Here is a 13,851-nt window from a genome sequence, read left to right as displayed (position 1 = left end):
CTCAAATTATAAATAAAATATTAAAAAAAATGACATAAAAAAAAGCAAGCAGAAGCATCAAACTGCTGGACAGAAATAAGTACTCAACACCCATCATTAATGGAAGCTATCAATCTGGCAAGAAGACACCTCAGATGACTTGTGGCATACAACCAGACTCCCTAGAACCTCTCTTGAGAATCCATGAAAGAGGGAGTAAAGGCCCTGCCTTAACACAACACAATTAAGAATTTTTCAAAAAATTAATGGAAAGATTGCAGTACAAAAAAAACTAAGCACCTACTCCAATTTTTGCACCAAAATATAAATATATCAACCCCATTTCCACAAACTTTTAAATTACCCTTGTATAAAGCTCTGTGTGTGATAAAAATAAGCTGAACTAAATATCTCAGTCTCAATCATCTAGTTAATAAACTACCATTCACTAATAACTGAGCCATTCAAGAACAAATCGAAGTACATTCTCTGCATGTTTATAATGGGCCATTCTCGACACAGGGTCATGTAAACGCTTTGCACATGCCCCATCTTGTTTAATAATCACAGTATCCCAGTAATGAGCCCAACTTTTCAGTGAGGAGAGTGCCCAGTCCCTCAGGGAGTAACTGCTACCACAGGCAGCACCAGCGGCAAGGGCAGCCCAATAGCAAAGAGCTGGCCCCAAGCCTGGGTCACAGGGTCACAATCTGCGTCTGTCACTTGGAGGAGCCACAGGTAAACCGCCAACACAAAGGGCAGCGGCAGGAAGCTGTCCAACTCTGCGCAGGAAAGGCAGATGTCCGGGCAGCGAGGCGAGCTCCTACCTTTGCCAGAGCTCCGGTGTGGCGCGGGTTTCCAGGATGAGGGCGCCCGGCGCCCAGGGAAAGGGGCCCGGCAGCCCAGGGCATTTGCCACCCAGCTGGCGGCTGCCAGCACCATCCCTGCCCGCCCTGCAGGCGGAAGCCACCAGGCAGGAGGCTGCGAGCAAAGATGGAGCCTCAGGGGACCCCGGGAGAGGGGGATGGCGGCGTTCGAGCAGAAGGGAGCAGAAGGGAGCAGAAGGGAGCAGAAGGTGGCGTTCACCTAGTCAGCTCCAGCCGCACTGCTGGTAAGGAACCAGAGGCTGACAGTGTGTAGCCCGATTCTCCTCAGAGAGGCGGGACACCAAGACTTGCAGCAGGAAGCAGCATGTTCACGCGGGCACTGGCTCAGCGGGTTCACATCCAAAGGTTGAGCTCTGGATGCAGCAGGGCCTTGCCTTAGATACTCTTACATACTTTCCCTTTACAATTTCAGCCTCTTTGCCCCCATTATATAGTTACATATGTTCTGATTGGGATCTCTAGGACTTGGGGTGGGAGGAACTAACAGGGTTGCGCATGCTCACAGATACTCATTAAGCCTCATTAGTTCCCCTTTAGTTATTCTGGGCAAGTCTGCCTCACCCCATGTTCCTGCAAAGTCCTTACCACAGGTGAAAGCCCTGAAAAAGGTCATAAAATGCGTGTTTCCATTTTTGCCAATAAATAACCTAAATCTTAAAACTATGTTTGGGGCAGGCATTTGACGTAGCAGCTCGAAGCCATTTGGGATGCCCACATCCCATATCAGAGATCTAGTTTTGGTTCCTGGCTCCTGTTAGCAATTCTGCCTTCTCTCTAATGTGCTCCTTTGGAGTCAGCAAGTGGCACCTCAAGAACTTGGGTTCCTGCCACCCACGTGGTAGACATGGATGGAATTCCCAGCTCCTGGCTTCAGTCTTCCCCAGTCCCAGCTGTTGGAGGACATTTGGGGCGCTAACCAAAGGGTGGGAGAGTCTCTCTTTTTCTCCCTCTCCTCCTCCCACTTGCCTTTCAAAGAAATAAATCCTTAAAGACAATTCTGTTGGAAAAGAGAAGGGAAGACATATTCATAATGTTTTAAATTAAATGTTCACACTAAATGTCAGGGTAACTGTAGTGGAATATTAAAGGAATGCATAAATTCTTAGAAAAAGGAATAATAAAGAAAGTCCAGTCAATCCAATACAAAACAAGAAGTAGAAAAATAAAAGCATGATTAATACAAAGTACAAAGTAGTAAAAATTTATTCACATATTTCAGTAAGAGCAGTATATATGTTAAATTAAATTTACTTTTAAATTAAATAAGTTTAAATTAATTAAATTGATTAAAGTTTAAATTAAATAAAAGTTTTAAATTAAATTTAAACTTTTTTGTTGTAAATCTACCTGTATATTACTTATAAGACATACACTTAAAAATGAAGGCAATGTTGAAAGTAAATTAGAAAGACCTTGTAAATAGTAATTCTTTTTAAAAATTAAGATAGTTCAAAATATTCATGTCAGTCAAAACAAGGGTTAATGCAGAAAATTTAGGAATAAATAAGTTACCTACTGTATTAGTCACTGCCATAATAAAATACTTTGGACAGAGCTTCCCTGTCTCACTGCTCCCTCCTCTGGGAACTCAGGGGCCCTTCCATGGAGCCAGACTCTGGGCTGAGTGGCTGAGGGAGTCGTGTCTGCTGCTGCCAGAGCAGGGAATCTCTAATCTCAGACCTGCAGATTCCAGCCACAGAGTGTGGCTTCTGGCTTCTGTCTCCCTGGAGGCTCACACCTCATCCAGGAGTCCCCTCCTGCTTGACTATGGCTTTGGCTGGGTTTTCAGCGAATGGTGACTGGGGCCTGGGCTTGCTGGGGATCATCTTTTCCAGCACCTCTTTTTAGTGGGGGCAGGGTGTTCCTCTGAGCTAGGTGGACTGGGACCCCTTCATCCCCAACATGCAGCCCCAACACAGCTGCTGCAGGGCACAGGGACGGCCTCAAGCCCAGCTTCAGAAGCCCTGATTAGGGTGTGGGGAGGGCGGCACTACTGTATGTACTGGAGCTGTACATGCCAGCAGAGGTGCTGGGCCCCAAGGCTCAGACCAGCCTGGGCACTGAAGGAGGGACTGGGCCTGCTCCTCCCCAGCAGGGGCAGGCATCCAACTGACTGGGCCTTTCCGCAGCCCTGCCTCTGTCCTGTCCCCAGCCTTCGTGCTTCTCCCTGCTTCTGGACTGCTAGTTCTCTCTTTCTCTACTTGCAAGTGTTCTAGTTACCACTGACCTGTGGCCGTGGACTGACCAGACCAGCATTCACAATAAAAGTCTGTTTAAAAAAAGACATAGTGCAGCCATCAGTTCATTTCTCACGAGGGCCATCTTGAGTGTAGCACGTGGTGGATGGCAATGGTAAAACACCTTGCAGAACAAATGGTCGCAGCTCAAAACCCAAGGTCAGATGTTGGGTTTTCAAATGAAGTGACAGGACATGGGTGTGTCCATTCTAAAAGCACGCTGCCAGATAGCATTGCACCAGCACTTCTTCTTAGAGGGGACCAACAATGATACTAGTCAGCAGGCACATAGGCAAGGTTATACATCAACTTTATGATGGGAAAGTAATCAGGTCTGGTAGTCCACAATAGAGAACAGAACAGTGGTATAAATCTTCAAATACAGGCTCACTCAAGTTTACAAATTCCTGGAAAACACCCCAGGTACAAATTAACAGTCATTAGCTCCCTGCTGCCTCTGCTGCCACATTCCTTTGAGAATGTATTCCTTTGGCCTATATTGGAGAGAAATGGAAACTGCAGCCTTGCCTCTAATCTCAGAACAGTTTGCTGCTCTGAGAGACACTTAGGCAGCATCCTTTACAGCCAGAGATAGCTGTATGGGGCCAGGCTGAGGCTTTGATAATAACCTTCCCCACGGCTCAATAGGTTAATCCTCCGCCTGAGGTGCCGTGCCGGCACCCCAGGTTCTAGTCCTGGTCTGGGCACCGGATTCTGTCCTGGTGGCCCCTCTTCCAGTCCATCTCTCTGCTATGGCCCGGGAATGCAGTGGACGATGGCCCAAATGCTTGGGCCCTGTACCTGCGTGGGAGACCAGTAGAAGCACCTGGCTCCTGGCTTCGGATCAGCGCGGTGTGCCATTGAGGGGTGAACCAACGGAAAAGGAAGACCTTTCTCTCTGTCTCTCTCTCTCACTGTCCACTCTGTCTGTCAAAAACAACAACAACAACAACAACAATAAACTCATAGCCAAAGTCCTACAAGAAATATCTTAGTCCCTGACTGGCACTGTGGCATAGTGGGTAAAGCCTTCGCCTGCAGTGCTGTGATCCCATGTGGGCGCCCATTGGAGTCTCAGCTGTTCCAGTTCCGATCCAGCTCTCTGCTGTGGTCTGGGAAAGCAGTAGAAGATGGCCCAAGTCCTTGGGCCCTTGCTCCAGTGTGGGAGACTCAGAGGAAGATCCTGGCTCCTGGCTTTGGACCGGTGCAGCTCTGACCTTTGCGGCCAATTGGAGAGTGAAGAAGCAGATGGAAGACCTTTCTTTCTGCCTCTCCTTTTCTCTCTGTGTAATTTTGACTTTCAAATAAATAAATAAATCTTTAAAAAAAATAAATAAATACCAGAGTCCCTTCTGAGGATGAGGACACCATCCCACTGACCCAGGCTCCTCCCACTATGCCCCATCTCTTACCTCCGTCCTGGGGACCAAGCTACTAACATATGAAACTTTAGGGCACACTCAAACCATATCTAAGCCATAGTGACTATGTAAATGACAAAGATTTTCTTTTTTACCAAGGAAAAAAATTTTCTCAGCTTATCACCACCTAATAATTAGTGTCAAAACATATAAAAGTTCTAAGAATTTCAATGGAAACTACTAAATCCATGGTAGGAAGGTAGGAATTTTAATCTACTTTATTACTGGATTTGAATCACATAGTTCATAGTTTTGAGTCTGATGTACATACATAAGGATCGAACATTTTACCCTATGTCAGATTATAAGCCTCTTTGCAAGAACACAGGGACCATTTATAAAAACTATGATCATGAACTATGTTATATAGCTTTTCACCCATCTGATTTTTAAGATCCTGTTCTCTGATCCCATGAATTACATTACAAATAAATATTTTAAAATATTAAATATTCAGAAATGTAAAAACACACCTTAAAATAACTATGGACCAAAGGTAAAAATCACTATGGAAAGTAAAAATTGGAATATTTTTAGATTATTGCAGCTGAGGCCTGATGATGACAAATGTCACGTTTTCATATAAGATGGTCTTCCATTCAAGATCTCTGAGGGAAGTCATCAATATAGACTTAATTATCCTAATTCCTCACCTAGATTGAGGAAACGGCAGGATTAATAATGGGAGGTTAGAGGAAGAGCAGTTACTTCTGATAGAACTGTTGCAGTCCCAAACCTCTTACTTCACAATGAGCCAAAGGGGCTTCCAGGTGATCACTTGAGAAGTTTAATATGCGTTCTCTGGAATATACAGGATATGGTGGACTATTGGACTGAAACGTTAGAAATCTGAAGGGCAGGTACTGTGACTGGCTAACTCCTCTGAAATTCAGTAGAAAGGGGCACACTCTTGGGGACATCTTATACTCAGAGTTTATTCTGGCCAAATAATGCACATTTCCTCTGAAGCCAATGTGTTCATGGGTAAGTGGAAGCCAGGAGAGGGTTCAAGATGATCCTCAGAGGGGATGTGGGTGACTGGATGCCTAAGAAATGAAGTAGTGACTCTGAAGAACACAGACAAGCATTTTAAGGAAGAAAGATGTCCAAGGAGGGTCTATGCTGCACCAGTTAAGTAAGACTTTTTCTGTTCCTTTATCTCCTTTTCTCCAAATCCACCATGCAGAATTCAGAAGCAGCATAAATGTGGGAGAGGAAGATGAGATATAAAAATATATAAATGAGCTAATCTCCCTCACCACTGCAAACAACTCACCTGCAGCAAATGTGAACCTGAAAAGGAAAGAGTTCAAGTTTTAATAAGTGTTGGAGTCTTAAGATTGTGGGAAGTTGTTACTTAGAAGGTAAAAAATGTTTATCTTGAAAAAGAAAGAAAGCTTAAAATTAATGATACATTCTTCCAAACTAACAAAAGAAGAACAAGTTAATCTCAAAGAAAATAGAACAAAAGGACAAATAAAGGACAAATTAATGAAAGAGTATAAATAAATACACTAGAGATGATCAACAAAGCCAAAAGTTAATTCATTGAAAAAGATTAAATAGGCAAACTACTGGGGGCCGGTGCCATGGCTCACTTGGTTGGTTAATCCTCCGCCTGTGGTGCCAGCATCCCATATGGGCGCCAGGTTCTAATCCTGGCTGCACCTCTTCCAGTACAGCTCTCCGCTGTAGCCCAGGAGGGCAGTGGAGGATGGTCCAAGTGCCTGGGCCCCTTCACCCACATGGGAGACCAGGAGGAAGCACCTGGCTCCTGGCTTCGGATCAGCGCAGCGCCAGCCATAGCGGCCATTTGGGTGGTGAACCATTGGATGGAAGACCTTTCTCTCTCTCTCTCTCTTTCTCTATAACTCTATCTGCTAAATAAATAAATAAATAAATAAAGGCAAACTACTGATTAAATGCATGAAGAAAAGAGAAAGGATTCAAACATTGAGAATGAAAAGGGGAGTTCGAAGATTAGAAATGACATAGTAGCCAGCACACGTATAGGTAAACAGGTGAATGGCTGCAGCATGCATTTCTTCTTTGCTCTGTCTTGGAGCCACTGATACAGCATGTGGCTGTGGAACTGCACTGTAACTTACAGGTCACCTTTGCATTGAATTTGCACAAGAACAAAATAATTTCTCACCACCTCAACAAGCCCCATGTGTCACCAAGTGACAGACAACCACCAGTGAACATTCAAGGATCAAGTTATTTTCCACAATGCACATAATTTTAAGTATGAACACATCTTGCAGTAAATCATTCCAGTTTTTAAAGATGATCTCACTGTTCTGAAGCAGTAACTGTGACATGATGTCTGGGTTCTCCTAGTCCAACCACAGTGGCCTTTTTCAGAGGACATAACTTAACACTCTTCAAGCCTGAGGTTTCCTAGTTGAGGAGCAGGATTTAAGGAGGTAGGAAGCCTTATAGAGTGTCCATGAAATCTGCTTTCTTCCTTTGCTTAACTAAAACTTCATCTGTACTTTTTATTTCGTCCTATGCTCCTGTTTGAGAATGCCAGTTAAGTCAATCAACTTTTCCATAGCCTCAACCTTCCTATTCAGGTGTTCAAACATACCCCAATGCAGGACAACAGGACTCCAAAGGCGGGTCAAACCTCTGACTGTTTTTTTGTGCATCTCAGCTTTTAAATGCCTAAAGAAGTGCCCAATCTTTTGATTAGCAAATGCTCTTTGAGTAAAAATCTCACAAGAAGGTTATCCAAATATTGATTCTATTTTAGGACCTAACTAGCTGAATTAGGTATAGAGAGAGTTAATCATCAGTTAAATACTTTTTCTAAACAACAACCAGCAAAACTGGCCCCACGTTCACCTGATAATGTTGGTGGATGCACTGTTTTACAAGTTTTGTGTACAAACCTATTTGAAGAGATGAGATAGACAGATGGCTGTTCCAGAGCAGAAATGCTTCCCCATCTCTCTGGAGCTGCCCCACTGGCCAGAGCTCTGTCTTCTGGATGGTCCCAGTCTACAGGCCCTGAGGCCACCACAATAGCATCCAGAGACAACAGTTGTGGCACTGGAACTGCCACTTCGTCCATCTCACCCCATCTCCTCACAAGTCCTCCCAAGCTCTGTTTCAGTGATGAATTTTAAGTATATCTCCGGGATACATCTAGTTGAGTAGTGCTTTTTAACTTGTCTGAATAACATTTAATTGGATTATTTATTATATTCATGTTTAATGTTATTGCTAGGACTTTCATAATATTTATTTTTCCCAATTTTTCTTCATCTGTTTTGATCCCCTGTTCCTCATTTATTTCTGTCTTTTGCACTGAGTGGATAATCTATAACATAACATTTTAATTTCTGCTATAATTTTTATGGTGTTATAGGTTTTTAAAATTTACTTTTATTTATTCATTTGAGATACAGAGAAAGAGACAGAAAGGAGCAGGGTTCCCATCTGCTGTGCTGGTCCATTCTCCAAATGCTTCAGCACATGGGGTTAAAGCTGGGAGCCAGGAAATCAATCCACTTCTCCCACATGGGTAACATGGACTCAGTTGAGCCATCACCACTGCTCCTGGGGTCTGCGTTAGCAGGAACCTACTGTCAGGAGCTGGAGCCAGTCATCCAACCCAGGTATTATGATATGAGCTGTGGTCATCTTAACTGGCATTTTAACCACTGCACTAAAAGACTGGCACATTTTTTTGAAATTAATTAGAAAAAAATAAACTTATTTGTGATTGACCAAAATGCACCCAGGAACGTCTCGATTTAGAGACTGAATGAAAGAGATATTCTAAAATTCTGTTGAAGAAACTAACAGTTTTTGCTGGCCTCAGTGTTTTTGAGTGCTAAGCCAAAAATAGACCATTTCTCAGGCCAGCTCTAGCCTTACAAGTCTTTTGTCCCAAGAGGAGGCCTAAGGGAAGATAAGGGACCTCTTAGAAAGTCAGCAGGGTGAGCCCTTCCTCATATCCCATCCCTCTCCTGAGGAGACTCCGAGCACCACGCAGAAAGCCAGGACCAGGTTGAGGCAGCCCCATGCCCTCTCAGCCTTTCAGCCAACACTTGGCTCTAGTTGTTCCCAGTGCCCTATGTGGGCCTTAACATATGTGCTAGAAGGGAGAAGAATGTCCCATCATCTCCACAGTGCAAGTCACACTGCAGAATGAAAAATGAAGCAACAGTTGTAATGAAGAGTGCTAGCCCTCAGGAGAAGCGCTCAAACTCCACTTTGGTGGTCTTGGTGGGAATGCAGCCCTGGTCAGTGGAACGCTGAAGGCTCTGGTGCCCTCTGACATACGATGCTAGATGCATGAACATTAGGTGAGTGAACAGCATGCTCCTTATGTCCAGGATGTGAAGCCCAGATCAGAAATTATGGTTGAGGGTGTCCTCAGGGCTGCTTTGTTGTACAGGATTCAGTGCCAGTCACTTGTCCGTTAGGTCCAGCACCCATGGGTCACACACCTTGGCCTTCAGCCTATCCTTCCCCTTCCACTTTTGGCTCTGGACCAGGTCCAGCTTCTTAAAAAGTTTGAGATGGCACCACAAAGCTGCATAACCTGCCTGTGGGTCCACATCTCCCCTGTGATGTGTCCAGCACTGCATAGGTCAACAGACAGTGGGGGGGGGGGTGGCCTGTAGGCCTGCTCTCTAGCAAAATGTCCCAGCAGTATCAGGGTGTCTCCATTGGCTGCTGGTTGGACTTGCTCTTCTTCATCAGGCTGAAGTCAACCAGCATCAGGAGCCCTCTTGGGTGATGAGAACATTAGCAGCCTCCTTGTCTCTGAGCAGACTGTTGTTCCACAGCTCTTGTTCCTGTGGACACAGAAGAGGTTTTGAGAGCATCTCCATCATCTTCTTGATCTCAGACAGCAGGAACTTAATGAAGCCTTGCTTGTAGCCCACAAGATTCTGTGCAGAGAAGTACTCCAGGATGCACTGCCCTTACAGCAGGTGTAGGGGCAGTGTGGTTGGACATATTCCAATGAAGTTGACCACATCTCCTGGTATAGATGCTGAAGATCCTGTGCTTCCACAAGGCTGTAAGGGGAACTTCCTGTCTCACTAATACCCACCTTCTTGCTCATGTTGTGCTTGGCCTGAATTCTTCCCTGGAGATGCCTTTGTCAATCTTCTGTTCTGGGGGTACTCCAGGGGTGGTGGGCAGAGGTTGGTGGCATTTTGATTGGGCTAAGAAGGCACTGGCTGCACTACAAACACTTCCCACAAAGGGAGACAGGCAGCCAGGGTGACTGGGGACTCCCAGCCTGTGGAGCCCTGGGCCTGGCCTGCATGCTTCCTGCTGTAGGGGTACATACCACTACCCAACCACCTTGCACTGCGGCCTCTTCCTCTTCTACTGCCTGGAGCCACAAGCGCTGCACCAGCCTTCATGTTTTTGGCAATCAATTGCCCAGGGAAAATTACTTTTACTCTTGTGAGCCTGCTTCTGAGAATTCTCCCCAAGAAACAGGAGAATCTGTCTGTCTCCAGCTTATGTCTGGTACTCATCTCTCCTGGGTGTGTAGTTATGAGGCCCCCAAACCTGCTCCAGGCACCACAACAGGCGTTACAGCACTAGGGGCCTTAGGCTCCAGCCTGGAAAAGGGAACATAAGTCAGCTGTAAACGGCCAAGGCATTTGGATCAAATGATTCCAGACCACAGCTCCCATTTTCAGACACCTAAGCTGTAATAGAAATGGAAGATGAGAGTACACCTAAAGTTGTGGGAAGGGGAAGTGACTGAGATTATAGAGCACATGCGTGAGGCACTTGGGGAACACCTGGATTCCATGGCAAAGCAGGAATTCAGGAAAAATAACATTCTCCAGAAGTTTAAAATCAAATCATCATGGAATCAGACCAGATGCTCAGACATGGCGAAGGTGTTGCCCACATCTGTATTTGTGGTGAAAAAACCCCTCCAGAAGTAGATGTTCCAGATTGCTCCGAACAGGTACCAAGAGAGATTCTGAACTCCAGGCCATGTCTCAACTGTAGGAGCTGCAGACTGGGTCTCAGTGTAGTATCCTGGCTGCCTTCGTAGATAAGTCACCTTTCCTGGACAATTGATTGCTATTCTGAAAAGCAGAGTGGAAAGAAATGTACTTCATTAACTGACAAAGATACTAAAAAGATATGTTACTAGGTGAACTGGGATGAGGGGTATATTAGAACTCTTCGTATTGCTACCTTGCAATTTTTCTTTTGTAAATTTAAAGCCATTATTTTTATTTATTTTTAATTTCATTTAAGGTAGACAAATTTCATATATTTCATATACACAGATTTAGGAGCACAGTGATGCTTCCCACCTCACCTTCCCTCCTGCCCATGCTCCCGCCCTCTCTCCCCCTTCCTCTTTTATTCTCTCTTAATTTTTACAATGATCTACTTTAGTGTGTACTCATCTAAAATACATGGTTATAATCAGAGAAAGATTACAGACGTAAATAATTCCAAAACCCTAAACACATGCCTATTTACACAATATCATAAAGTTCACAAATATTCTGTATATGCCAGAGCTCTTTGAAAGCAACAGAAAAAATGCCAATCAAATTGAGACAGAAAAGGGGGATGAGTGCATTTAGTTAACTTTGAAGCCCACATGGGATTGGTTTGGTTTCAGGAACACTGAGATCCAGGAGTGCAAGCTTGGTCACCAGCCGTTCACCTCCGTGCTTTGAACTTTCAGCTGTGGTTGTCTTCCTTTGACCTCAGCATGGTCCCTGCCATCTCCAGGCCACACAGCTCTTGTTATTTAAATGTTTTCATCTATCACCCATTTTATGTGATAGAAGCATTTTATACTTTGGTTTATTTCAATTCAGATTATTTTGTGAATTCTATTTTTAAAAAGTTAACTGTTCTGATTTTCAATGCTAAACGATGTTATTTTATACCTTGTAAGCATGTGTATTATTATTTTTTTAAATTTTTTTGACAGGTGGAGTTATAGACAGTGAGAGAGAGAGACAGAAAGAGAAAAGTCTTCCTTCCATTGGTTCACTCCCCAAATGGCCACTAGGGCCGATCCAAAGCCAGGAGCCAGGTGCCTCTTCCTGGTCTCCCATGCGGGTGCAGGGGCCTAAGCACTTGGGCCATCCTCCATTGCCTTCCCGGACCACAGCAGAGAGACGGACTGGAAGAAGAGCAACCAGGACTAGAACCCGGTGCCTATATGGGATACCGGTGCCACAGGCGGAGGATTAACCAAGTGAGCCATGGCGTCAGCCTATTATTAATTATTAGTTATTAATTCACCATATTAATTCAGAGAACTTTTTGAAGGGTTTATGAAAAATATTAGAAAATTTAGAACAGGATAATTGGCCCGCAGTTAGAATCTAATCCCTTGAAAAAATAACTAAATAGATCCACATAAATAAAAGTCAGTTGATTTGATTTTGATAGACTTGCTCCACTGCTTCCAATTCAGAAGTCAGTTACATAGAATCACATAGTGACAGAGTGAACAACAGAAACAAGGTTTTACTTAATTCTGCAAAAATACTTCTATGAGTTCTCAATTAAATGAAAACAATTTCACTTCCTCATTTATACCATGAATTTGTAATATGCTTATATCCTGTGAGACAAACTCTGTTCCTTCACTTACGTAAGAGTTTAAAAGGGCAATTACCAGGACGAATAGTACTAGGTTTTTTCTGTATGTGTTTGTGAGATGTGTCTGTTCAAAACGCCCTGAGGAGTATTTTGTGATTCGTCTCAAGAATTCTCCAAGAATAATCCAATATGCCTGAAAAGGCAGGAACAAAGAGGCAGGTCTGCAGGCTGTTTTCTCCTGTTCTAGGGGAAGCCCATGGACAATATAGAAGGCAGGGGCCCCAGTCCTATCAACTTCTAAATATATTCACGACATGCAGTGGATTCCTGTCTACTGGGGGCTTTCACCATGACTTTCAGTGTTGTTTAAAACTACTCCTGGTTTAGAAGAAAACAAAGTCGAGTATAAAATGAGGAGGATTCACAACCTAAATGACTTTTTCTGTGTAAGTGAAGTCCAATGTGCTTATCTGGGCCAGGGCATATCTAATACATGGGGAAAAAATCTAGATGTCTCATTGAAGACTTCTGCCCATCTGGGAAGGCTGTATTTATCCATCATTTCTGCAAGTTTTGTTAGATATAGGATACTTGGTTGACAATATTTTATGCTTGTAGCATTTGAGATGTGTCACTAAGAGAAGTAAGATGTTAATATTATTGAGTACATTTCAAGTTTTTTTTTTTATTGTTTTCAAAGACTGCAACACAGGTGAACTATGAAAATGCTGTGAAGAATGAAAGAAACCAAAATAAAAAGACCACAATTTTACAATTTATTTTCTGTGAAATTTCCATAACAGGAAAATCTATAGAGACAGAAAGTAGATTAGTGGGGGGTCTAAAGGCAGGGTAGAAGCTGGGAGAGGAAGGAGGCTAATGGGTAAGGGGATTTCATTTCAGATGACAAAAGAGCTGTAATATTAGATGGTAGTGAGGTTAAACAATGCTATGAACATACTGAAAGCCATATAACTATACACATTAAATATATGCATCATAATATGTCACTTACCTATCAAAAATCTGTTAGGGAAAAAAACACCAACACAAAATGTTGTATGAGTAGAGACAGCTCTAATTTTGCTAAAGACCCACATAAACAGGAAGAAACTGAACCATTTAAGCTGTGAGAGGATTGTGTGCATACTTGTCCTGCTTGCAGACTTCTTACATCAGGAGAAAATGAAATTTAGGGTGTTTGTAAAAAGGGGGGAAGAGTAGCAACATTTATTCCACACTAAAGATGAATTTTATTCTCAAAAATTCCTTCAGGGATCCATAAAATACACAAAGGCCGTAAGCTCCTTGAGAGCACGAGCCACATCCTTGTCCTGGCAGGCCCTGTGCTTTCATCAGCACCTGCCATGCAGCAGGTGTTCAGTATATTAATGCTGTTTCTATCTTGCCCCATCTCTGGATTTACAGAGAAAGAACTAACAACACCGGCACATCTGCAGTGAGTGAGGAGGATCACCTGTCAGGCTCTCCACAGAAGGAAGATGCTGGACCCTGTAAGAACTCAGCTCTTTGGAGGGATCCCAGATGACTGAGTAGGAAAAAGACATACGATTTTGACAATGGGAAGATTTCAGAAGACAAAGGGAGGAATCAGATTCCCAGATGACAGTTGGAGAAAAGTTTACAGTCAAAATGCTACAGAAAGAAGAGACACTGTGGAGTAGTGGGGATGGTACAAACACACAGCTACTACCGGCCAGTGACTCCTGCAAATTAGTGGTGGGATGGCATGCCATC

At 43.6% G+C, this 13,851-nt stretch overlaps 1 protein-coding gene across 1 annotated transcript in view; it reads left to right on the top strand.

The window, feature by feature from the left end:
- Positions 1 to 972: 972 nt before the first annotated feature.
- LOC100345762 (spermatogenesis-associated protein 31A3) overlaps positions 973 to 13,851 on the top strand; it is a 75,365-nt gene continuing 62,486 nt past the window's right edge. Inside the window, exon 1 of the mRNA XM_089304917.1 lies at positions 973 to 1,090. Coding sequence (XP_089161043.1) covers positions 973 to 1,090 — 118 coding nt within the window. The remainder of the gene's footprint in view (positions 1,091 to 13,851) is intronic.

Source organism: Oryctolagus cuniculus, chromosome 10 (genome assembly GCF_051225735.1).
Source record: "Oryctolagus cuniculus isolate XC-2025 breed Fujian yellow rabbit chromosome 10, ASM5122573v1, whole genome shotgun sequence".
In the NCBI taxonomy this organism is placed as follows: Eukaryota; Metazoa; Chordata; class Mammalia; order Lagomorpha; family Leporidae; genus Oryctolagus; species Oryctolagus cuniculus.
The sequence above is the reverse complement of the archived record's forward strand: the minus strand, read 5'-3'. Positions and strand labels throughout refer to the sequence as shown.